Source organism: Bos taurus, chromosome 1 (assembly GCF_002263795.3).
Source record: "Bos taurus isolate L1 Dominette 01449 registration number 42190680 breed Hereford chromosome 1, ARS-UCD2.0, whole genome shotgun sequence".
In the NCBI taxonomy this organism is placed as follows: Eukaryota; Metazoa; Chordata; class Mammalia; order Artiodactyla; family Bovidae; genus Bos; species Bos taurus.
In genome coordinates, this window is record NC_037328.1 from 122,349,377 (window position 1) to 122,376,185 (window position 26,809).

General features: G+C 41.6%; 1 protein-coding gene across 2 annotated transcripts in view; it reads left to right on the forward strand.

Annotated features, from left to right (window-relative positions):
* The first annotated feature begins 607 nt into the window (after window positions 1–607).
* PLOD2 (procollagen-lysine,2-oxoglutarate 5-dioxygenase 2) overlaps window positions 608–26,809 on the forward strand; it is a 121,174-nt gene continuing 94,972 nt past the window's right edge. Inside the window, 1 exon segment of one of the 2 annotated variants that reach the window (NM_001101149.1) lies at window positions 608–1,079. In NM_001101149.1, the coding sequence (NP_001094619.1) occupies window positions 959–1,079 (121 nt within the window). In that variant the 5' untranslated portion in view covers window positions 608–958. 2 annotated transcript variants of the gene reach the window in all.

Consider the following 26,809-nt stretch of genomic DNA (forward strand, 5'->3'; position numbering starts at 1 on the left):
AATTTTCCATGTGGACCGCAGGAGGATCTTGTAAGGCACAGCCCCAGGTTACACATGCTGGACTCTGATTCCGCAGGATTTACAAGCCATTACTGGAGAGAGTCTACGGCTCTCCTGGCGCGGGCAGAGGAAGAAGAAATGTTCAATGGACAATAAAAACTTTCGGTTTACAGAGTAAAGTTAAAACAGGGCCTTTCTTTCACAGGGTTTAGAAACTCGCCTGAGTTAACGGGGGTGTGGGGTGAGAGTGTGGGTGTGTTCATCTCCAGCGCTCAAGGCCTGGCGAGGTCCCACTCAGCCAAGATTACCGAGATTTGTAGTCGCTTCTAACCCGAGGGTAGGATCTCAATCCAGAGGAGAACAGATTCGCACCCTCTGAGGCTACCGGGAAACTCGGGTCACTGGGGGAACGCAGAGTAGGGAGCGGGGAGCGCCGCCCGCCGGCCAGACTGCGGGCGTCTCCTCCCCGCCGCCTCAGGCCCACTCCCAAACCGAACTACAAGCTTCCTGGTTCCATCCAGAAGCCCTGCGTGAGCCTCCACACGTAGCCGCAGACGGCTCCTTAAATAGGTCGGAGTGGAGCAAACAATCCCAGACGTGGGGCTGGGGCAGGCGAGCCAAGGCGACCGCACTGTGCACGCAGCGGCGCGGCGGGTCAGCCGGCGGCCAATAGCCGGGGCGCAGCCCGCCCTGTCGCCTCCCCCTCGGGGAGGCTATAAGTCGCCCGCGGCGCCTTGGGCGCCCGCCGTCCTGTGCTACCCAGATCGCCGGGTTTCCCGCGTCGCTCTCCGCCCTGCTCGCGTTGCCCCCCGCCGGTCCCCAGCTCATACTCCGCCCGCCCGCTCCCGCCTGCTGTCTTCCACCCGGGGCGGACCAGGGGTCCCCGCTCTCGCGAGAAGTGCGCCGCTGCCGGGCGGCTGGGGTGCCGGAGCCCGCGCGGGCCCTCGAGGGGCCGAAGATGGGGTGGTGCGCTGTGAAGACGCAGCAGCTGCTGCTGCTGCTGCTGGCGGCGCTGGTTCTCCAGCCCTGGAATCCCTGCCTAGGTGCAGACTCCGAGAAGCCCTCCAGTATCCCCACAGGTGAGCGCTCCCGCGGGCCACCCTGTCCCGCGAGGCTCGGCCGGATTTGCGGTTCATTCATCCGCTGGCCCTTCGCATGGGGCCAGCCAGATGAGTAGGTGGAGGGGGACCCGTCCCTCCCAGGTCCGCGGAGGTTGATTTGGAACGAGTCTGTCCTACCACCAGGACCACCGAGGTGGTTGGGGCGGACTGTCCTTTCTTCCCAGCACCGCCCAGGTCTTCCCCAGAACTGACCTCGGGCGGTGCTGGTGTCGGGAGGAATGTACGAGCATCCGCCCTCATGGGCTCTTGGAATCCTCCGGAACCCGAGAGCGCACGAAGTTTTCTTCAACACAAGTTGGGGGTTTCCTTTTGGGTTTGGAGGTCCCTGGGCGCCAACACCTTTCCTGCAACTTTCCTTTCTCCTTTTTTGCTGGAGTTGGCAGGACTTATCCTTACTGGACGAGGCGGTACTCCCTCTGTGACCTAAACACGGGGCTCAGTGTACTTTCTGATTGATGGTGACACATTCCTTCCAGCGCCCCAGGAAGCTGCCGGTAACACCTACCTCCTGCCAAAAACAACGCTCAAAAACCTTGGTTGTTTTCAGTAAGATGGCTTGGCTACCCAATACCTCCCTCCGGGCGGCAGCTTTCTTCCTTGGGGATTTGGAGGGGACGCTTCTCTTGCCTTTAGGCACACTCTCCCTAAGCCTGATGCCGTTCCTTGTTTTCAGAAGCTGGAACTGCAGTCTATAGTTCCAGTCAAGGTCATCTAAAACACAACTTTTTACATTTAGCAAGATTAAAGAAAATCTCACCACACGTTCGTGGAAACATACTTTGCATCCATTTACTGCACATCGATATCCTTGGGCTTTTCCACTTTTGTACTCTAACTCAATGCTCTCTGAAATTAGATCTTGCATTTAAATGTCCTTCTGCTGTACTGCTTTTTTTTTTTTTTTTTTTTAATTAAGATCATTTTGTCTTTTTAGGGTAGATGAGTAAATAGGACTCTTTCTGTTTGAATTTTACTTAAGCACAAGGACAGAAATTTCTGTTTTAGGTCTATATTCCAAAGTTGACATTTGGTGTAAAACCCAATCAGTCCATGTAAGCAATACGTTTGTCTTCATCTGTGTTTCAGAAAACTGCAGTGGAGTAAGTTGCCCATCTTTCTACATTCCTGCCAAACAACAAACAGTACGTGCTTTGTTAGCTTGAGAAACTTCAGCATTCGGATAGATTTTTGTCGGTTACAGGATACTTTTCTTTTTCTCAGGTATATGCGATGGCTTCAAAATGAGTTTCTCAACCCTTTGTGGTTCCTTTATGTTTTAACTAAATTTTTTTCATTACTTTAAAATTATCTTTTAGTGTAACATCTAGACAAGAAAATGCCTTCAGCAAACTTGGAAAAGGAGATAAAAAATAATTCCCAGGAAAATGACTTTCTTTGTTGAAACACCCAACGAAACTTACTGGAAAATAAAATAACCTCTAAGGGTTTTGCTACTTTTAGAGGGACCTCTTCAGCCTTTGCATATTTTATTTCACTTCATTTTCAGCACTCCTTACTTTTTATAGAAGGCATCTCTTTGTGGTTGCGTTTAGGTTTACATTCAAAATCATCTTCCTTTCCTAATTTGACTTTTAAGTTTCATGAAGGTGGACTGTAAAGTTTTAATGGATTGTAACATCAGAGAAGGTAATTTCAGATATGAATGCTTTTTTTTCAGAAAGTGACCACATAAAACCCACTGCTGAAATTTAAGACTGGTTTTGGAGAGTGGGCATGGGAAATTGAGAATCATATAAATTCAGAAATGTATTGACTTGGCTTCCCCGGTGGCTCAGAGGGTAAAGTGTCTGCTCGCATTGCGGGAGACCTGGGTTCAATCCCTGGGTCGGGAAGATCCCCTAGAAAAGGAAACGGCAACCCCCTCCAGTATTCTTGCCTGGAAAATCCCATGGACGGAGAAGCCTGGTAGGCTACAGTCCATGAGAGTGGCAAAGAGTCCGACACGACTGAGTGACTTCAATTTGACTTTGACTTTGACTTAGACTTAAGGTGGAGCCAGCAGTTGCCAGTTTGATTATGAACTGTTGTATAAGTAGATGTGATAAGTTAATATATATAGATGGTATAGTGCTTGATAGCATAGGGAGAATCATGGATTGTGTTCCATTTTCTCTCTAAAATATTACAGTTGAAAATTGCTTAATTGAAAACTTTATGTCAGTATCAAGCAAACTTCAGAACTCTGTGTTGTCTAGCTTACTCAATAGGAGGTGTTTAAGGAATACTTATCATCTCTAACCCCCTATTTTTGCCAATATATCCCAGCTAGCCATGAAGAAATAGATTAGACCAGGCCTTATTTACATTTTGAACCAGATAACTATTTATTGTGGGAGACTACTCAGTGCATTTTCGGAGAAGGCGATGGCATCCCATTCCAGTACTCTTGCCTGGAAAATCCCATGGACGGAGGAGCCTGGTAGGCTGCAGTCCATGAGGTCGCTAGGAGTCGGACACGACTGAGCGACTTCACTTTCACTTTTCACTTTCATGTGTTGGAGAAGGAAATGGCAACCCACTCCAGTATTCTTGCCTGGAGAATCCCAGGGACGGGGGAGCCTGGTGGGCTGCCGTCTATGGGGTCGCACAGAGTCGGACACGACTGAAGCAACTTAGCAGCAGCAGCAGCAGCACTCAGTGCATTTTACAATGTTTAGCAGCATCCTTCGTCTCCACCTATTGGATACCAGAGCACCCTTCTTCAGGTGTGAATATGATATATGTCTCAAAATGAAAAATAATCATATGTCTTCCAAGGGACACAATTGCCCAGGATTGGGAACCACTGGATTAGACAAATCCATTTGTATTTGAGACCATGTGGTATTATAGTATTACTGGGATGATGTTAGCCACTCTAAACTTCCCTGGTGGCTCAGACAGTAAAGAATCTGCCTGCATTTCAGGAGGTCCGGGTTCAATCCCTGGGTCAGGAAGATCACCTGGTGAAGGGCATGGCAACCCATACTAACTCCATTATTCTTGCCTGGAGAATCCCAGGGACAGAGGAGCCATGACTGAACAACTAATGCTTTCTTTTGGAAACAAATACTTGTAGTGATTTTCAATTTTTCCACTGTAGTAGAGAATGTACTGTTTGAATCACATTAATCAGTTTTTGGACTATAGTTTTTCCTAGCTTTGATGCTGTGTGTTAACCAAAGTTGAAAATACTGCTTTTTGTTCTCTTGACTGAGAGTTCTGCTGTGTACTGCATTCATTCCTGTTTGATTGCCACTTTGTTCTCAACATGGAGAGACTCTGAACAAGGATTTGTTTAAAAATAATCATTTTCTCCTAGAATCACTTATAGGAATTTTGCCTTAAAATTTTATTTCCATGGGAGCTTTCGAGGCAAAACCCTCCTAATGAGTGTCAGCAAATCAAATTCATTCCCTAATTTATGTTTCCTGCACTTTTTGTGCCTTCTCAGTGAGATGAGAAAGCAGTGGATGTATTCCTGCCAAGGATTTGTAATCAGGCGTCCAGAGCTGGATCAACATTTTGTGTGTTTTTTAAGGTACCTTGACCATCCATGGTCTAAATTGGGCAGAAACCAAGTTTTAGGGAAAAATGGAGGAAGTGGTTTCAGATGTTTCTGTCAAGACCAGTATTTTTCAAGCATGTTCATTTATAAACTCTTTAATTTACCCTGGCACATTCATGAAGGAAAGGGAAGGTTGTCCCTATCTGCTGATGTAAACTGGCAATTTACGGGGTGGAGAGGAAAAGACCAAGGTCCTGGAGAAACCTCCAGAAGAAGAGAGGGATGCTTGTCCTCTGTGTACTTTCTGTGTCCTGAGTTCCAGCCACATAGAATGACCAGCCTCTGCCTTACGTTCATATAAAAATAGACATATGAAACAATTCGGGAGAATGAGAGGACCAGAGATGAAAATGAAATTAAGATATCCTTTTCTACCCATCACATTGACTAAAGCATTTAAAAAATAAACTGTGATCATATCAACTGTTGTGAGGATGAAGTTTCAAACTGTTAATGGAAGCACAACATCTTTGGAGAAAAGAGAAAATTTAGTAACATCTGGTGGAATTGGGAATCCACAGATCCTATAACTTGACATGTACGTGTACCTGTCTCTCAAATTTGTGTCTGTTCTCCTTGAAATTCTGTTCTTTATTTAAATCTAGCTCCTAAGAAATTCTTCCTCCTACTGTTTTGTTTTTTTTTTTTTGGTTTTCTTTCTAACTTAATGCTGTTGATTTATACAAATCATATCTGCTTTGTAAGATAGATGTTTATGTTTATAGATTTGAGTAAATGTAAATGATGCATTCTTTGGCCTAAGGGTTGAGTCTTTTTTTTTTTTATGATCCTCATACTACCTTTCCTGTTCTTTTAACACAGAAGATTCTCAGTTAATGTTTGTTATGTTTCAGGCCACCTTGGAGAATTATGAAAAGTGGCATGCAGTCAATGGGATTGTTAGTTGTTTCTTTCCCTGGGGTTTTAACTAAATTCACTTTCTCTTCCCGGGACCCACACACCATCATGATCAAGGAACTTACCCATGAAACATCAAGCTAGGCCTTGTTTCTGAACAAGTTTTTGGCAACTCTCCTCCACATGTGGCGTTTTCTGCTCTACCTACCTTTCTCAATGTAAAATCACACCTTCCAAAATACTTTCAGGTGGTTGGATATCATGATCCTCTTATAGACAGTGAAATGAACATTTGGATGGTGTGTCATTTATAGAAGATCAGATGGCTGAAAGCAAAAGAAGAGGGCTTCTACCCTTTCTTCAGGCCACACTCCATGTCTTTCCTGACCATTGTTCTGTTGGACTTTTGGGACCTCTGGGAAAAACATAGAAACTGGGCATCAGAGGTCTGAAAGAAGCAAAAGGGCCACTCTGCTAAAGAGCACTAATTTGTAGATTTGTGTAAATGGAGGGGAAAGGGACAGACAGAGCCGAAAGCAAAGGTTTCCTTTGCTGATACTTGTAGCAAACTACAGCCCATGGGCCAAATCCAGTGAACTATGAACAGCTACTTGCTTTTGTATGGCTAGTGAGCTAATGGTGGCTTTCATATTTTTAAAAAGCTGAAAAATATCAAAAGAAAAATAACATATCATGACATGTAAAAGTTATATGAAATCCAATATTCAGGGTCCATACAGATTTACTGGCTCATAGCCACATTCATTCATTAATGTATCATCAGTGCCTGCCCTGGTGCCACAAGGCAGAGTGGAGTGGTGATTGTCACAGAGGCTGTATGGCCTGCAAATGTGAAATTATTTCCTCAGGCCCTGTACAGAAACCCTTTGCCCACTCCTAGGAAACGATGTTCCCACTTAAGCCATGTCTTCTGCAGATCTGCTGTTCTCCTTGGAAAGAGTCGGATTGTGGACAGTAGCAGCTGGCTCTGGCATTTGAGAGGGCTGTTTTTCATTTTAGACTTCACCAGTGATTTCTGTGGCATTCTGAACTCAAACAGAGAGCTTCTCTGTTACATCTTTTAAACCTGGTGCTCGATGCTAACTAGACATGTACTTTGGTGTAAATAGTGTGCTTACGATACAAAATGAATAGAACACTGATGTCTGGTTGGAAAGGAGATGCATATTTCTTCTTTAGAGCTTGTGTGTGTTCTAGAAATTTGGTCTAGAAACTTGGTTATGAATTTGTGGCTTCATTCCTGGAAGGAAATATTTAGCACATTTATCAATAAGTATTGTTCTTCAACCATTGCTATAAAACTTAGGCTACAGCTGAGAAATTGCTGCTTTTAAAATGACGGATATTTCCTTTTACATTTTACTTCTTTGCATTTGCTGCAGTGTTTGCCTCACTAAACTAAACTTAAATAACAGAAAAATTTTCACAATTGAGATTTTAATTCGCCAAGAAATAGTTATGCAGAGGAGTAGAATTATAGTGTATTATGATTTGTTGTCTTTATGCTACTTACTGTCTTTTTAAAAACTGAAACATAGTTGATTTACTACTTACTATCTTACAGTCTATTATGTTGCAACCTGTGTTTGGTTATGGTGCTGCTGAGTTTATTACTACTCTCTTAACTGTGTCACAAGAGTGCTCCTTTAAAAAATACTGATTATAATAAAATAAAATTACACAAAGCTTAAATAAGTTTTAATGTTTCCCATTCAGGATAACTTTATTTAAAACAAAATTCCAAGACTGGAGGTATGTTATTTTATACTTGGGGGAAAAATTTCCATTTCATGTTTGCTTCTGTGTGTTAAAAGAGGCAAATCAACATCTGTTAATGATTTTGATTTAGTTTTTAAATATAAATCTTTTAAAAAAAACTAATTCAGGTGAGTGCATTTACATATTTAGTTACTAGATGGATTGATAAGTATTTTTCAGGCCTTGGTCATGTTAGTAGTATATTGTAGCAGTTTTGGGAAAATAACAATCATTTTTTATTCTGATTGAAATATGAATATATCTCCTGCCTTAAATTTATTTCTTAAAATAGATGTGATTATTTGCCAAGATGCTTAATTTGTTAGTGTGGACATATACTTTGTTTACTGTTTATATTCTACTACAAAACAACTTGGTCTAAAATTTAGTTTGTATAAGGTTGAAATTACATTTTATTTAGTTAGGGAGAAAATTGTGAATGAATGGTGAATAGACAATCCTTACTTTATAATCAAAATCTTCACTAGAAATAGAAGAAAACACATTGTAATTTCATGCTTATTATTGTTAATACATTCTATAAAACTTTTAATGCAAAAAAGAATTTTCAAGGACATACAGCTAAAATGAGGGGGCTAAATGGTCAGGAAAAGTGCTTCTTCTAGCAAACATCATTGAATTTATAAAATGGGATAGAGTTATAATTAAAACTCATTTGTTATATTGATTTTAATATTACTTTTATTATTTTGAATGCATAAGACATTCTGAATGCATTAAACGATCATCTGCTCATTTACTTTAGGGTTACATACTCAAATTTTTAAAAGGAATTCCATTTATTTTTCTAGTTACTGCTAATCTATTTCAACATTTCTTCCACAGAGAGAGAGAGCGACAGGATTTTCCTCTGGTTAAAGTGCTGTGGTTCTACTTTTCTAATGATGTGAACAGTATACGGTAAAGATTCTTATGGCAGGAAGGAACTTGCAAGCATACACAATTTTCACTGCTCATCACCAGCCCTAGTCAGACCAGACATTCAGGGGCACTAAGGAGACATTGAATATGTATCATACCATGCAGCGTCACTCTGCAGGCACAGCAGCAAGTGGAAGAAATACGTGGAATCCTGGCAGCCTTGAATTCTTGATTCTGGGACATTGTTCAGAAAAAGCCCCAGAAACTGCATCTTAGTTCCAGTGACCACAGAGCCCCAACATGGAGCCAGTGTCCCATCAGTGAGGCTTTGTCATAGACTAGTCTGTTTTACTGGTTTGGGGCTACAACTTTTATAGAGCTAGGTTGCTATTACTTATAGGTGCTACATATGTGGCTAGCATATTATTAACCAGAGACTTATTAATGCATCTTTTGTTACCCAAATGTTATTGACTGGAAACATTTCAATATTCGCTTACATAACAAATTGCTGGCCCCAGGCATTGATTCCTGCTTCAATCCCCTGGTCAATAATGTGCCAGGAAAGAAGCTATTTACTTTTAGATTTTTAAAATGTATTCTCAGACTGATTCTTTAAATATTTAATCCTTTCTTCCTGGGTCTAGGAGTATACTAAACACCAGTGGCTGTTTTAGCATGCCAAAGAAAAAAGCAAATATATTAATAGAATTAATTTCTTTCCTTTTTTTTTTTTTTTTAAGTTACCTGGCTAACAGTTTGCAGGCAGAAAGATTCAAATGACCTCCCTAGTTCAGTTCCCTGGGGAAGTCCTACAGTGCTTCTCTGCAGATCGCAAACCAGCCCTCTGATGGGATTTTCCAGTCCTGCCTAAGCCAGCTCTGAGGCGCCTTGTCTTCCAAGGCTCCCTGCTTCCCTGCTCTCCTGCGCTAACCTTGCTGGGTCTTTTGGGGCCTCCAGCTGGCACCACAACTGTGACCAGAGTGCCTTGCTCATCCAGAGCCTCTGAAATTCCTGTCAGCCACGTCTAGAGAGGGACAATTCTCCTTTTCTTCTTAGTTTAAACAGGGTTGGAATTTTTTACACAGTGACTTTACTAGGTAACCAAGAGCAAAACAAAACAAAACCCCAAACTGGAAAACCATCAAAAGCAAAGCAATGAACACACAAAGTAGAGACTCACAGTTCTTGCCCTATTCTGACTTTAGTTAAAGACCTGCATACCTGGCACATCCTTAGGGATTTATAGATTATGTGTCTTTGCTCAGCTTTTCTTTCTCCACTCTTCCATCCCAATTCTCAGTTCTTCTCACCATTTTATTTTATCCAGACAGATCTTTCTTTTCCAGGGTTGGAATCCACAAAGTCCATACTTAGATAAATGTTATTGTTCAGTTGCTAAGTTGTATCCAACTCTTTGCAACCCCATGGACTGCAGTGCCCCAGGCTTCCCTGTCCTTCATTATCTCCTGGAGTTTGCTCAGACTCATGTTCATTGAGTTGGTGATGCCATCCAACCATCTCATCCTCTGTCGCCCTCTTCTCCTGCCTTCAATTTTCCCCAGCATCAGGGTCTTTTCCAATGAGTCGGTTCTTTGCATCAGATAGCCAAAATATTAGTTAGTTGTGAGATAATAAAAAATATACATTTAGTTTGGTCTCTACTCCCCTGTTCCTGCTAATATTTGGTCTTTGAGCCTGGTTTCTGACACAAAGCTCTTAAAAACCCTTGTAATTTCCTGAGTGATAAGAGTGTCTGACACAGAGTTCCTCTATCTCTTGGAATTTCCTGGGTGACAGGAGCATCTTTTGTTCTAATGAGATAACTCCTGGTGGGCTCATGAATGGGGCTGGTCACTAGAAAGACCAAACCATGATTAGAAACTTGGAACTTTCAGCCCTACCCCTCCATATTTTGGTGAGAGAGAGGGTTTTGAAAACCAGTTAATAATTGACCTTGCATATATGCAGATGACACCACCCTTATGGCAGAAAGTGAAAAGGAACTAAAAAGCCTCTTGATGAAAGTGAAAGAGGAGAGTGAAAAAGTTGGCTTAAAGCTCAACATTCAGAAAACGAAGATCATGGCATCTGGTCCCATCACTTCATGGGAAATAGATGGGGAAACAGTGGAAACAGTGTCAGACTTTACTTTCTGGGGGCTCCAAAATCACTGCAGATGGTGATTGCAGCCATGAAATTAAAAGACGCTTACTCATTGGAAGGAAAATTATGACCAACCTAGATGGCATATTAAAAAGCAGAAACATTACTTTGCCAACAAAGATCCGTCTAGTCAAGGCTATGGTTTTTCCAGTAGTCATGTATGGATGTGAGAGAGTTGGACTGTGAAGAAAGCTGAGCGCTGAAGAATTGATGCTTTTGAACTGTGGTGTTGGAGAACTCTTGAGAGTCCCTTGGACTACAAGGAGATCCAACCAGTCCATTCTAAAGGAGATCAGCTCTGGGTGTTCTTTGGAAGGAATGATGCTAAAGCTGAAACTCCAGTACTTTGGCCACCTCATTCAAAGAGTTGACTCATTGGAAAAGACTCTGATGTTGGGAGGGATCGGGGGCAGGAGGAAAAGGGGACGACAGAGGATGAGATGGCTGGATGGCATCACTGACTCCATGGACGTGAGTTTCAGTGAATTCCAGGAGTTGGTGATGGACAGGGAGGCCCGGCACGCTGCAATTCATGGGGTTGCAAGAGTTGGACATGACTCTGACTGAACTGATGGGATGGAGCCTCTATAGAGATACCCAAAGTATAGCATTTGGAGAGCTTCTGAATCTTCAAATGTATCTACAAGCCAGGAAGGTGATGTATACCTGATTACATAGGGACAGAAGCTCCCGCCCCTGGGACCCTATAGACCTCTCCCTGTGTATCTCTTCATCTTGCTATTCCTTTGTATCCTTTAACACATATCTTTTGTAATAAATTGGCAGTAGTAAGTCAACTATTTTCCTTGGTCCTGTGAGCCATGCTAGCAAATTACTGAGCCCAAGGAGAGGAGTCTTGGGAACCTCTGATTTGTAGCAAAGTCAGGCAGAAGTTGTGGGTAACGTGGGATCCTTCTGCTTGTGATGGGTATCGGAAATGGGAACACTTATGGGATTGAGTCCTTAACCTGTTGGGTTGAGCAAATCCTGGTTAAGTCGAATTGAATTCCAGGACACCCGGATGACCTGGGAGAAAGGGTCTGTGTGGGTGACAATTAATATTTGAAAATTTAATTCAATGAGTATTAATTGAATGTCTAGTCTGTGTTCTGAGTTGCCTTATGTGGAGGAAAAGTAGAAAACCATGAAAAACAAAAAGCGCATCAGGCTCAGTCTAGTTCTGCATTGAAATTCTAAGCTGCTTACATGGAAAATAATGCGTATTAAAACTGAACAAATCAAAGGGGCACTTATGATGAAGTCTGGCCTATTGGGAAGACCATAGACATCTGGGCATCAGGAAACCTACATAAGTTCCAACCCTTTAACTCACTAACAGCCAGTTACCGTTCCTCTCCAGACTTCTTTGTAATGTATGCTCTCTCTAGCTCTTTTATTTGATGTTTCTGAAATTCTAAATGTCAGGATGTGTAGTGGAGACAAAGTGCCTCAGGAATCAGAAAGAGGCCTCAAGGAAACTCAATATTTTTGTTAGGCCAAGGAAAGCATAGATCCAAAATTGGATTTTAATTATTTTTTTAAGATTTTAATTCTTCTGTCAGAAGCTGGATTTAGGCTTTGATATTGTTTTTTTTCCAATTAACTTTTGAGTTAGAGGTAAGTAAGTAAGGCCAAGAATAACTAAATTTACATTTAAAAATATTCCAAGTGTTTCACTGTGAGAGGAGAAAACAATCTGGTGTTTATATGAAGCTGTTTTCCATCTTCTGAGGAGAATCATATATTCCACAGTATATTTAAATACTGAAAACTGTTTTTGAGGGCTTCACAGGTGGCTCAGTGATAAAGAATCCGCCTGCCAGTGCAGGAGACGCAGGAGATATGAGTTTCATCCCTGGGTTGGGAAGATCCCCTGCAGGAGGAAATGGCAACCCACCCCACTATACTTGCCTGGGAAATTCCATGGTCCATGGAGTGGCAAAGAGTTGGACATGAGTGAGCACACAAAACTGTTTTAAAAAATAACCATATTTCTCTGTTTCAGTCCTAAATCCTGTTGATTTACAAAAATGATGCTGGTAACTCCTTTGAAGTTGAATTTTTTTTTTCAATGAAATGTGCTGTTTAAGAATTGGAAGTGCTTCTCCAAATTGTTGTGAAACACTTAATCAAATCACCTAGATCTACTTTTTTGAGGCATTAAATATCTTTAAAATATGATTGCATTTAGTAAACTAGAAGCAAGGTAAATAAAAAGAAAATCAGCTCATGGGAGAAAAGCTTTTGTATGCACTGTGTGTGTGAATGCATTGTGTTTTCTACTCACAGAAATCACTTTATTTTAATGTATATAATTTTATTTATTGGCTGTGCTGGGTCTTTGTTGCTGTGTGGGGTTTTCTCTAGTTGCAGTGAGCGAGTCTCAAGGTGGTGGCTTCTCTTGTTGCAGAGCATGGGTTCTGGGCCATGAGTTTTAGCAGTTGTGGCGTATGGGCTCAGTAGTTGTGGCTCCCAGGCTCCAGAGCATAGGCTCAGTAGTTGTGGCACACGGGCTTAGTTGCTCTGTGGCATGTGGGATCTTCCTGGATCAGGGATTGAACCCTTGCCCCCTGCATTGGTTCATGGATTCTTCACCACTGAGCCACCAGGGAAATCCTAAGGTAATTATTAAGCCTTGAGAATGGAGTAGAAATTTGGAATGCCATTTGATCTGGACTTTTCTTTGATGTATTGTTCAATCAATGTCACAGTGATGTGTTTGCACTCCTGGAATGGAACATGTCTAGTAAGTGATGCAGTCTTAGACCCAGAACTTGGAGGAGGTGGTGGTGCCCTTTGCTTTTTCTCTTTTTCTGGCTTTTTTTCCCTACAGCTGTAGATGGATTTCATGTAAATTGAAGGAAGCAGTTCAAAGAAAAACAATTGGATGGGAAAGAGGGTGGCTTAGTTTTGAAAACATACAGTTGTTACCTTTTCAAATGTAAGATTGTTAAAAAAAATCACAGAAACATTTAAACTGGATGTTGTTTTTGGAGACTAACTAATTTATCAAATAAACAGGTATGTTTACCTGTTTAGCAGATGTTTCTCCTGTAGAGTAGGTAAGACTAAAGAAGAGTCTGTTTCATTAAAATAATTAACCTTCATATTATTATAAAATAGTTGATGTATTCATGTCTCTCAAATATAAGCGTGAGATTTTTCCACAGGGTATATAATCCTGAAAAGCCCAGTCTTTCTTCTCCATAGCAAGTCCCTGAATGCCTCTGTCACACCAGTGGCGACAGCACTATGGCGGGTTACAGTTTATGGCTGAGTGGGCAGGTGAGGTTTTTTAGGTTGAGATAAAAGATAAACTAAGAAGCTTATTTTTGCCATGCCCTCCTCCAGGGGATGCTCCCGACCCAGAGATCAACCCCTCATCTCTTACATCTCCTACATTGGCAGGCAGGTTCTTTACCACTGGGAAGCCCCCAAAAGATAAACTAAGAAGCTTATTTTAAGCCATATATGTAAACCTAAGAAATGTTCACAATGGACAGTTATATCTCCTTTTCTAAAATTGAATTTAAGTTCTTCATTGATATAAGGTATGACTTTTTCTTAAGTGTAAGAATGGTGCATGTTTGGATGAGTTTAGAGGATATCTTAATTGTAGAAAATCCTTGTGAAAAATGAGTCTTACTGTGTGAAAAGGAGTCTTATTGTGTGATAGGAGGTGGAGGTGAAGTGGAGAAGAGAATGGGAAATTGCTTGCGGGTCAGTTAGAAAATTATCCGATATGTGATTCTAATGGGTTCAGGAACTTAATTCAGAAATACCTGAAAGTGCCGCTGCTTCAAATGCTGTCAGAGGGGAAATTTGCTTATGTAAAACTGGACATGCCCTAAATGGAAATATAGGTTTGGATAGTTTCCTATGAGGAATTTGTTTACCTGGATTATGCTAAGTGATGGCATAACATGTCATATTAACCTTATCCCAGCCATTGTTGCTCTATGTGACTCCGAGGCTGCAGTCCTGTGTGCATGGATCCTGGTGGGTTGTGCACACTGACAGTGTGCAGTACTGGATTTTCTTTACATTGGATCACAAGGAATTAGCTGGTTGCTGTGGTGATTGGCAGAGGTTCAGAAACCTAGACACTGTGACTCTGTGTTGCCATCCTTGGGTGTGTTCCATGGTGGAAGAAATTGCTTCACGTTTCTTGGAGTTTCTGATAAATTGAGCTGAAAGTCCGTTGTGCCTTGAATTATCTGGAAAGCTGTATTGGTCCCACTTTCAATCTGAATATATTATTAAGAATTTGAGAAAGATACTAGTTTGCTCTTCACACATTGTGGGTCAGTTGCAAAGGCATTATAGAAGGGAGGTTTGCTTTCTGAATACAGCCAGAGAGGGTTCACCATTCAGGAAGGGGCTAGACATCTCCAAATGGGAGTTAAAGGTATGTGTGAGCTTGCCTGACTTACTGGGACAAATGATTTATTTTAAGGCCAGATATTCATAACTGATTGTATGCTAATTATGAAAGATGCCCTTGGGAAGACAGTTTAGGTTAATGCTAAGGAGGTTGGTTTTGGTATCAATCCATATTTAAAGTCCGTGTCTGCCACTTATTTGCTGATTGTCCTGGGAAGAAGTTACTTAACCTCTCTAAATCATAGTTTAAAATGGTAATTGCCTTCTGCATTTGACTTGAGGATTAAATATGCTAATACCAGTGAAAGGCTTAGCACAGAGTCTGCAAACAGAAATTGCTCAACAAGTGCTACTAGCTAAATGTATTATTTTAAAGAGTGCAATTCCCATTAACATTATTTAAAGTGGAGCATATGATGCATGAAATGAATTCTTGTGTTCTGATTGATAGTGGAGAGGAAAGTGTAGGCTGTCAGTGAATACTAGAAAATAAGTTTAACAAGTTAAGCTATAAAGACAACTTTTTCCAGGGGAACCCGAGGGAAATAAATAAGTTTAGCAGTATAGTTTCTTGGGTGATGTTTTTTGATTATTTACTCGAATTCAGAATTTTGAAGTCACTTTTCTTCATTTCTCTTTTTTACCCTTGATATTCAGATATGTTGAATTTTAACTACTATTTTTTCCTCTCTCTGTTTTTTTTTTTTGTTGTTGTTTGTTTGTTTCATCTGTAGTGGAAAGCATGTATGTATGTATTTAAATATCTCAAACAGATAAGGCTTTTCTTTTTTTAAACATAGTTTTAAGGCTATTATCGGAGAAGGGAATGGCACCCCACTCCAGTACTCTTGCTTGGAAAATCCCATGGACGGAGGAGCCTGGTGGACTGCAGCCCATGGGGTCGCTAAGAGTCGGACACGACTGAGCGACTTCACTTTCACTTTTCACTTTCATGCATTGGAGAAGGAAATGGCAGCCCACTCCAGTGTTCTTGCCTGGAGAATCCCAGGGACGGGGGAGCCTGGTGGGCTGCCATCTGTGGGGTTGCACAGAGTCGGAAACTACTGAAGTGACTTAGCATAATGCTATTATCACGCTCAACAGTCATTCCATCATATTGTCTAATACTTATTCAAGTTCACTTTTGCTCCCTGTTCTCCAAACTGGCTTTTAACAGTTGATTTATTTGGTCAGGATCAATCAATTTCTCCTAAACACCCCTTCAAGCTATCGTCATCTTAGTCTGCAGTCCAGACTATAGATCTAGACTCTGGCAGCTTGAAGGCCAAATTCAGCCTGCCTACGGTTTTTCAGAAAACTTGAACTAAGGCCTGTGTTTTTAAAATTAGGAAAATTTACTTAAAAGTCTGAAACTTATTTCTCTTGGGATGGGTGGGACGGGGAGGAAACTTGCAGATCTTGGATTTGCCCTCCCACAGGGCAGATGATGATAGCTGGCTGTGCTGAGGGGCTCCCTCTGAAGATGGTACTTGTGTACTCCTGTTCACCATAGCTTCCCCACTGCCCCCTGTCCCCGCCTCCCCCACCCTCAGCCTCTTCACTGTTTATTGTTACAACTCCAGGTCTGTGGTGTTACAACACCACAGAATGAGATAGTTATACTTGCTTCTTAAATTGTTAAATTGCTGTTTAGTTGCTAAGTCATGTCTGACTCTTTACAACCCCATGGACTGTAGCCCACCAGGCTTCTCTGTGCATGGGATTCTCCAGGCAAGAATTAGTTCAGTTCAGTCGCGCAGTTGTGTCCGACTCTTTGTGAACCCATGAATCACAGCATGCCAGGCCTCTCTGTCCATCACCAACTCTTGGAGTCTACTCAAACTCATGTCCATCGAGTTGGTGATGCCATCCAGCCATCTCATCCTCTGTCATCCCCTTCTCCCCCTACCCCTAATCCCTCCCAGCATCAGGGTCTTTTCCAATGAGTCAACTCTTCCATGAGGTGGCCAAAGTACTGGAGTTTCAGCTTCAACATCAGTCCTTCCAATGAACACCCAGGACTGATCTCCTTTAGGTTGGACTGGTTGGATCTCCTTGCAGTCCAAGGGACTCAAAGAGTCTTCTCCAACACCACAGTTCAAAAGCATCAATTCTTCGGTGCTCAGCCTTCTTCACAGTCCAACTCTTACATCCATACATGACTACTGGAAAAACCATAGCCTTGACTAGACAGACCTTTGTTGGCAAAATAATGTCTCTGCTTTTGAACATGCTATCTAGGTTGGTCATAACTTTCCTTCCAAGGAGTAAACGTCTTTTAATTTCATGGATGCAATCACCATCTGCAGTGATTTTGGAGCCCCAAAATATAAAGTCTGACACTGTTTATACTGTTTCTCCATCTATTTGCCATGAAGTGATGGGACCAGATGCCATGATCTTAGTTTTCTGAATGTTGAGCTTTAAGCCAACTTTTTCACTCTCCTCTTTCACTTTCATCAAGAGGCTTTTTAGTTCTTCTTCACTTTTTGCCTTAAGGGTGGTGTCATCTGCATATCTGACGTTATTGATATTTCTCCCGGCAATCTTGATTCCAGCTTGTGCTTCTTCCAGCCCAGCATTTCTCATAATGTACTCTGCATATAAGTGAAATAAGCAGGGTGACAATATACAGCCTTGACGGACTCCTTTTCCTATTTGGAACCAGTCTGTTGTTCCATGTCTAGGTCTAACTGTTGCTTCCTGACCTGCATACAGATTTCTCAAGAGGCAGATCAGGTGGTCTGGTATTCCCATCTCTTGAAGAATTTTCTACCATTTATTGTGATCCACACAGTCAAAGGCTTCCAGGCAAGAATACTGGAGTGGATTGCCATTTCCTTCTCCAGGGGAATCTTCCTGACTCAGGGATTGATCCTGGGTCTCCTGTATTGGCAGATTCTTTACTGTTTGAGTCACCAGTGAAGCTCTTATCTTGCCTCATCTTTCCATTCTAATCTTTCTCAAGGCTTGTAGCTTTCAACTGGGGATTTTTTCCCCCCTCTCCATGGGATGTTTGGTAATGTCTGGAGACATTTTTGATTGTCTTGAGTGATGGGTGCTACTGACATCCTGTGGGTAGATACCAGGCATGCTGCTAAAACAGCTGACAATGCACAGCACAAGATAATTGTGTGTGCTTAGTCGCTCATTCGTGTTTGACTCTTTGCAACCCCAGGGACTGTAGCCTTCCAGGCTCCTGTTTGTGGGATTCTCCAGGCAGGAATACTGGAGTGGGTAGCAATTCCCATTTTCAGGGAATTCAAGAGAATTACTTGGCCCCAAATGTCAGTAGAGCCAAGGCTGAGAAACTCTGCTCTAGTCTAATGGCACATTTCCAATTTTACTGCCTTTTTTAGAAACTTCCTGTGCTGTCCCTGTTTCCAAATGTGCTTATCATTGTTTCCCAATTTTCACTTGATAATGCATACTTAGACTCCTTAATCTAGCCAAGATACCATAATTTTATCTTTTTAAAAAGTCATTTCCAGTTTCTTCCAAATGTCAAAATCTAACTTAACATTTTTTTTTTTCAATTTTAAATGTTGTAATTTTTGGCCATACCACAGACATGTGGAATCTTAGTTTCCCAACTGGGAATCAAACCTGTGTCTCTGCAGTGGAAGCCTGGATTCTTAGCCACTAGACCATAGGTGAAGTCTCCTCTACTTAACATTTTCAAGGTTTTGGTTTTGTCCGTTCATGTTTTTGATGACAGTTTTCCATATTATTTTCCAAAAATTATCTTATTAGAACTAGGAATTAAAAAAAATAATAATTTATTTTAATTGGAGGATAATTGCTTTGCAGTATTGTAGTGGTTTTTCCCATACATCGACATGAATCAGCCATAGGTACACATGTGTCCCACCATCCTGAACCCCCCTCTCACTTCCCTCCTTACTCCATCCCTCTGAGTTGTCCCAGAGCATTGGTTTTGAGTGCCCTGCTTCATGCATCAAACTTGCATTGGTTGTCTTTTTTATATATGGTATAAAATGCTATTCTCTCAAATCATCCCACCCTTACCTTCTCCCATATAGTTCAAAAAGTCTGTTTTTTACATCTGTGTCTCTTTTGCTGCCTTGCATATAAGGTTGTTATTAGCCTCTTTCTAAATTCCATATATATGCATTAATATACTGTATTGGTGTTTCTTTTTTGGATTTACTTCACTCTGTATAATAGGCTCCAGTTTCATCCACCTCATTAGAACTGACTCAAATGCGGTCTTTTTTTTAAATAACTGAGTAATAAAATGGCAACCCACTCCAATATTCTTGCCTGGAGAATCCCATGGACAGGGGAGACTGCAGTCCATAGGGTCTCAAAGAGTCGGACACAACTGAAGCGACTTAGCATGCAATATTCCATTGTGTGTATCTACCACAACTTCCTTATCCATTCATCTGCTGATGGACATCTAGGTTGCTTCTATGTCCTAGGTATTGTAAACAGTGCTACAATGAACACTGGGGTACTTGTGTCTTCAATTCTGATTTCCTTGGTGTGTATGCCCAGTGTGGGATTGCTGGGTCATATGGCGGTTCTATTTCCAGTTCTTTAAGGAATCTCTACACTGTTCTTCATAGTGGCTGTACCAGTTTGCATTTAGAACTGGGAACTTAAAAACAATTTTTATGTATTTATTTATGGCTGCACTGAGTCTCCGTTGCTGCATCCGGGCTTTCTCTAGTTGTGGTGTGAGGTCTTCTCATTGTGGTGGCTTCTGTTGTTGCAAAGCACAGGCTCTGAGTGCATGGGCTCAGCAGTTGTGGTGCATGGGCTTAGTTGCCCCAGGGCATGTGGAATCTTCCTGGACCAGTAATCGAACCAATGTCCATTGCATTGGCAGGCGAATTCTTAACCACTGGCGTACCAGGGAAGTCCAGAACTGGAGACTTCCTTAAAAATGATCTATTTTAACACTTTGTCTCACTACTGTTTCTGTTTCTCCAATCCGAGAAACTGCATCTGGGGAAATTAGATGCTATATACAAGGTGTATCCTAGTTTCTTGTTCCCCTCTCTTTGCTGGGCTCCTGCAATATTAGTTGCTAGCTTACAATCTGTTACTTATTTGGAGATTTAGTATGTTATTCTCAGCCTCTTCATGTGAACTGACTTCATATACTCAGCTGGATTTTAAACTGCAGGAGTACAGAGACAGTATCTCTTACTGTTGGTACCACATCTGTGAATTTCTGTGCCTCAGACCTTGAAGCCTCTGGAAGTTTCTTTGCCTTTAGGACTGACAGAAGGGTCGTCGGACAACACATGTTACATCAGTCACAACTGACGAGGCAGGTAGGCACCTGTGTTTGTCAATGCTCTGTTCAGGAGAGAGGCCAGTCTAGATGTATTGAGCAGGAGGTGATTTGACAAAAGCAATTATGGGTTACACAGCTGTTGAAAAGGCTGAGCTTCCAGCCTTGACTCCTGGAACAGCAGAGAGCTGACCGAGCTAAGAGGTTACTATCTCATTTCCAACTGGGGGGAACCAGAAGGCCTCCATTAGAACTATTGAGGCATGAATATGTGGCTATCAATGCATCCCGGGATCAGGAGGCTGCCTCCGCTGACTTGTGAGCTGGAAGCTGGTGACTAGACTCTAGAAAGCAGAATTCAACCATTGCCTCTGCTGCATACCTATCTGTGTCTCTCCCTCCTGCTCTTGCTCCACGAAGTAGAAGATTGGAACACTGAGGTAGGGTGACCCCATGTCTTCCTGACTGTGTTTATTGATAGAAATGGCCAGAAATGGTGGGAAGCCCATCTCTCTTCCAAATTTCATAGTAACATGTCTGAAAAGAGGGGTATGATTTTCATCTAGAAGCTTAGCTCCAAAGGAGTTGGGGAAATGTAGCTTTAATAGTTATTTTTTCCATAACTTACCTCAGTAATTGTTCTCCTTGAAGCTTGAGAAATCATTCAAAAGTTTTAGAAATTTATGTCTTTTTGATAGTAGGGTGCAAGTGTGGGCTCAGCATTATGTGAAACACAGGCTCAGCTTCTTAAGAAGGGCTCTCTTATAAAGTTTGAAGATTATTGCTTTCCTAAATTTCAACAATTACTGAAGACACTCATGGAAAAATGAAATAAAGCCATAAAATAAAGGTAAGTAAGTAATGGGAATTTACCTCCCCTTGCCCTCCATTTTTAGGCCAGCCCAGTGGTTCCTAGCTTATGGGGGAACAATGTAGTGTAGTTATCTCTAATTACCATTTTACAGTGTTGTTTCAGTTTCAGCTATTCTTTTGAATTCTCTAGTCCTTTCATCTTATACAACATCCTGTTAATTTCAGTCAGTATTTAGCTGGCTAAAGTGTCTTTTCTGAGATGAAACAACTGGGACTTACTCAAGGCTTCTGGAATTTGCAAAGGTCAAGAGATAATGGAAAAATTCTAGCTCATTTAGGAAGGAAGGAGTTTATTTGACACTACTTGTTAAGTATTCATGAAAGCAAAAGTACAAAAAAAAAAGGCCCTAAAAACCTTTGTGAATCACCATAACTACACTTCATAATTATACATTTATTTTTAGTGATTTTTATTGAAAGCTTTGTTTTCATTTAACACTTTTTTACATTTGTAGTTTCTCTGCTCAGAGCAGAAGCTATAAATAGGCTTGTGGCTGAAAGTTCTGCTGAACAAATCTACAGAAGATTATCTTACATTAAAATTATAAGTTGGTTTTCCTCAAAATTTCTTAGAGTTGGGACATGCAAATGTGTTTCATTTTACTTGACTTTTCTAGGTTCTTTCCAACTGCCTATGGCATTTATCTATTTTTAAATTATATTTGTTTTGCTTATCACTTGTGACAATTTCCTCGTCATTTGTGGCAATAAATGGCATCTATTTTGAAATTACATTTGTTTTGTATCACTGTGACAGTCATGTGTACATACTCTTAAGGGTTAAAATGAACAAACAGACAGGACTAGATTGGAAATGGATGGGTTTGGTTAATAATTACATATGTAGGTTTAATATGCTACCATGAGAATTTTAGCTTTTTGGTTGTGTGTATGTTTAAATGAAACACTTCAAAACTTTCGCTTGAATTTTGAGGAAGATAAAAATAAACCTTTGGTGAAACTGAGTTTATTTTGATGACATGTGCCCAATACTATAACGTATGCACAGTATGCAGTCAGTTTAGCCTTCTCTAATATCCCAGCAAATTTGGAAAACTCAGTGGTGGCCACAGGACTGGAAAAGGTCAGTTTTCATTCCAATCCCAAAGAAAGGCAATGCCAAAGAATGCTCACACTACCGCACAATTGCAATCATCTCACACGCTAGTAAAGTAATGCTCAAAATTCTCCAAGCCAGGCTTCAGCAATACATGAACCATGAACTTCCAGATGTTCAAGCTGGTTTTAGAAAAGGCAGAGGAACCAGAGATCAAATTGCCAACATCCACTGGATCATGGAAAAAGCAAGAGAGTTCCAGAAGAACATCTATTTCTGCTTTATTGACTATGCCAAAGCCTTTGACTGTGTGGATCACAATAAACTGTGGAAAATTCTTCAAGAGATGGGAATACCAGACCACCTGACCTGTCTCTTGAGAAACATGTATGCAGGTCAGGAAGCAACAGTTAGAACTAGACATGGAAAAACAGACTGGTTCCAAATAGGAAAAGGAGTATGTCAAGGCTGTATATTGTCACCCTGCTTATTTAACTTCTATGCAGAGTACATCATGAGAAACACTGGACTGGAAGAAGCACAAGCTGGAATCAAGATTGCCAGGAGAAATATCAAGAACCTCAGATATGCAGATGACACCACCCTTATGGCAGAAAGTGAAGAGGAACTCAAAAGCCTCTCGATGAAAGTGAAAGTGGAGAGTGAAAAAGTTGGCTTAAAGCTCAACATTCAGAAAACGAAGATCATGGCATCTGGTCCCATCACTTCATGGCAAATAGATGGGGAAACAGTGGAAACAGTGTCAGACTTTACTTTTTTGGGCTCCAAAATCACTGCAGCTGGTGACTGCAGCCGTGAAATTAAAAGACGCTTACTCCTTGGAAGGAAAGTTATGACCAACCTAGATAGCGTATTCAAAAGCAGAGACATTACTTTGCCAACAAATGTCTGTCTAGTCAAGGCTATGGTTTTTCCTGTGGTCGTGTATGGATGTGAGAGTTGGACTGTGAAGAAGGCTGAGCACCGAAGAATTGATGCTTTTGAAGTGTGGTGTTGGAGAAGACTCTTGAGAGTCCCTTGGACTGCAAGGAGATCCAACCAGTCCATCCTAAAGGAGATCAGCCCTGGGTGTTCATTGGAAGGAATGATGCTAAAGCTGAAACTCCAGTACTTTGGCCACCTGATGAGAAGAGTTGACTCATTGGAAAAGACTCTGATGCTGGGAGGAATTGGGGGCAGGAGGAGAAGGGGATGACAGAGGAGCAGATGGCTGGATCGTATCACCTACTCGATGGACATGAATTTGAGTGAACTCTGGGAGTTGGTGATGGACAGGGAGGCCTGGCATGCTGCGATTCATGGGATGGCAAAGAGTCGGACACGACTGAGTGACTGAACTGCACTGAATAATTTTTTTATCTATAAATCATTCTGAAAGCTTTAATAAGATATGACAGAGCTCTTGTAAGAAATGGTGAAGTACCGGGAGGAATCAGTAAGAACTTGGATATAACAAACTTCATGAAAATGATATAACTTCATTTAAAAATTGCATTTTTGGTTCCAGTGAAAATGAAGACATTTAAAAATATTCAAGTTGTTCATAATCCCACTATCATTAATAAAGGATATGAAATATTGTGCTAGTACTTTTTCCTGTTTATATATCCTCATATGATTTCTTTATAAAATGCTTTCAAATTGTGATGTTGGAGAAAACTCTTCAAGAGCCTCTTGGATTGCAAACCAATCAATCCTAAAGGAAATCAACCCTAGATATTCATTGGAAGGACTGATGCTGAAGCTTCAATACTTTGGCCACCTGATGGGAAAAGCAACTCATTGGAAAAGACCCTGATGCTGGGAAAGATTAAAGGCAGGAGAAGGGAGAGGACAGAAAACAAGATGGTTGGTTGGCATCACTGACTCAATGGACATGAGTTTGAGCAAACTCCAGGAGATGGTGAAGAGCAGGGAAACCTGACGTGCTGCAGTCCATGGGATGGCAGGTCAGACATGCCTAAGTGACTGAACAACAACAACAAGAATATCCGATATGTAACAGTACTGGATATATAGTTTTGTAGTAACAGAAAAAATATCATAGGGATGTTCTCAAAAATGAGTTTGGGTGTCTATTTTTACAGGATAGGCCCAAGAAACAAAGTATTGAAATCAAAGGATATGGGTTCTTATATCTCTTGTTCTGCATCCTTGAGTCACTTTCCAGAAGGTTGTATGGATTTTCATCTTCCCTAACTGGGTCCCAGATGATCTACAGTATGAAATTCTTTACTTTTTAAAGAATCTATTCTAGTTTATAGGGGAAAATAAAATGTGCTTCTCTTTATCTTCCATTTTAAAATTCTTAAATTTATGGTCAGTTATTTCTTTCCTTGCCAAAATAAAATCTTTCATTTTTTTAGGCACTGCTATTTCTTCTGTGAGCAGCATATTCATATCAATGGAGTGTACCTCTTAGTGGAGGAGAAAGGACAATAAATAGATATATTCAGTGGATATAGGTACTAAGAAGAAAGTAAAATGAGATTAGAGGCAAGAGTGCTGAGATTGGAAATGCCATTAGGTGCTACTTCCAGAGAAGGTTTTTCTTAGTGGTTACATTTGATCCCAGACCTGAAGGAAGGGGTTTTGTTGGGAGAAGAGTGAGCATTATCAGCTTCCCAGGTGGCTCAGTGGTGAAGAACCTGTCTGCCAATGCAGGAGATGCCAGTTCAATCCCTGGGTTGGGAAGATCCCCTGAGGAGGAAATGGCAACTCACTCCAGTGTTCTTGCCTGGAGAATCCCATGGACAGAGGAGCCTGGTGGGCTACAGTCTGTAGGGTTGCAAATTGTCAGACACGACTTACTGAGTAAATAGCAGTGGCAGCAGTGAGCATTACAGGCAGCAGGAATGACAAGAGCAAGTGTCTTAAGTGTAGAAATTGCTTGGTGTGTCCCTGGAACAGCACATTTCCCTGTACCTACCTGCACTGGGGCAGGGAGGGCCGGGTGCTCCATGAGGAGATCGGAATGACAGGACCAAACCACTTGGGGACTATGGTATGAAGCTTGGGTTTGATGGAGAACAAGAAGGAAACTACTGAACTGTTTTGAGACAAAAAAGACAAGCTCTACATGGATTAGAATAAATTACCACCTGTGAATGGAGAGGGCTGGGTTTCAGCCCTATTCTCCCACTGGCTTCTCTGCTAGGTGGCTGGGTGTGGTCCAACTGCTCAGGGGCTGAGGGGACATGTAGACATGTCACCCTGGTGGCCCTGTAGAGAAGAACAAAGTGGGTACAGGTAGATGTGGGGAGATCCCTTATGAGGCCGAGTGTCCAGGGAGGAGATGATGGTGTCCAGGCAGAAAAGGTGGATTTGTCAGGCTGGATTCTGTCTTGCTGCTAGAACTTGCAGATTGATTGGGGGCAGAATGTGAGAGGAACAGAGGAGTTAACACGTTGCATGTTAAACATTTAAGTTTGGGAATTCTCTGGTAGTCCAGGGGTTAGGACTCTGTGATTCCATTGCAGGGGGCACGGATTCCATTCCTGGTCTGAGAACTAAGATCCCTGCAAGCTGTGCCCAAGACCAAAAAGAAAAAAAAAAAAAAGGTTTAAAGTTGCCAAGTTCAGTTCAGTCACTCAGTCATGTCAGACTCTTTGCGAATCCATGGACTGCAGTACGCCAGGCCTCCCTGTCCATCACCAGCTCCCGGAGTTTACTCAAATTCATGTCCATTGAGTCAGTAATGCCATCCAACCATCTCATCCTCTGTTGTCTGCTTCTCCTCCCACCTTCAATCTTGCCCAGCATCAGTGTCTTTTCCAATGAGTCAACTTGGCAAAGCCTACATTAATTAGGAATAACTGCTTGCCATTCTTTATAATCTCCCTTTTGTTTATACGGATTGAAACTTCCTTGTGAAGGATTTTGGTGACTATTTTACAGTTATTTGAATAATCACCGTTATTAAAAGTCATAGTCTTTTTGTGTGTGTGTGTGTGCCTCCCATGGTTGGTACTGAGGTGTTTATTCAGTAGAGTGTGAGTGCTGAGAAACAGGCCCCCACGACAGAAGTTTTGCAAGGGAAATCAGAGTGTGAAACTGTAGGAAGAGGGCCAGAACAGCTGCTGTGATTCATTAAGCTGTGAGATTGGAAGCCAGCAATCTGCAAAATGGTAGTTAAAGTGCTGAAAAATTACAGAGCAGCTTGAAGCAGTTTTTTAAGTTTACAGGACTTGTCTTGTAAGCAGAGCAAGTAAGATAGGAGGAGACAGGATGGGGGAACATAGGTTCATGACTGTGGGCTCAGTGCTGGTGAACTGCCCCGAGTTGACTGGGGTTTGCACTAGGCATCAGTGCGCTTGACTTGAGGGGAGATCAGAATGTGCTGATCATGCCAGTCTCTCATAATTTGATGCAGTCTATTGATCAGAAAGCTTTATTGTGAATTTTGCATTCTTTGTTATTTTTTATGCTTAAATTGTGTTTAAAGACAAGCACTGGGAGATATACGTGACCGGAAACTTCTCCCCTTTCCTCTTGCTTTCCATTTAGTTCAGTGGGAAAGTTATTCTTGTGAAATGAGAGGTTTGGGTTTTGTAGGATTTTCACTGATAATCCTTTACATAAAAACGTAGCTACCATGTAGCTGGAGAAAGTTCCCTCCTGATTCTGATATGTGCCACTCTTGGCTTTCAGAAGCAGATGGAGGAAGAAACACTGGGAAAAGAGACTGAAAATGAATATGCAAAGAGAGGGAAAAAAATAGAAGAGGGAAGCATGAGAAGGATGGTTTGGTACAGCTGGACAAGGGACAGTGAATTTGGCACCAAACCTTTCTGCTGATTGACTTAAACTCAGAAAATTGTTGGATTACCTAATTG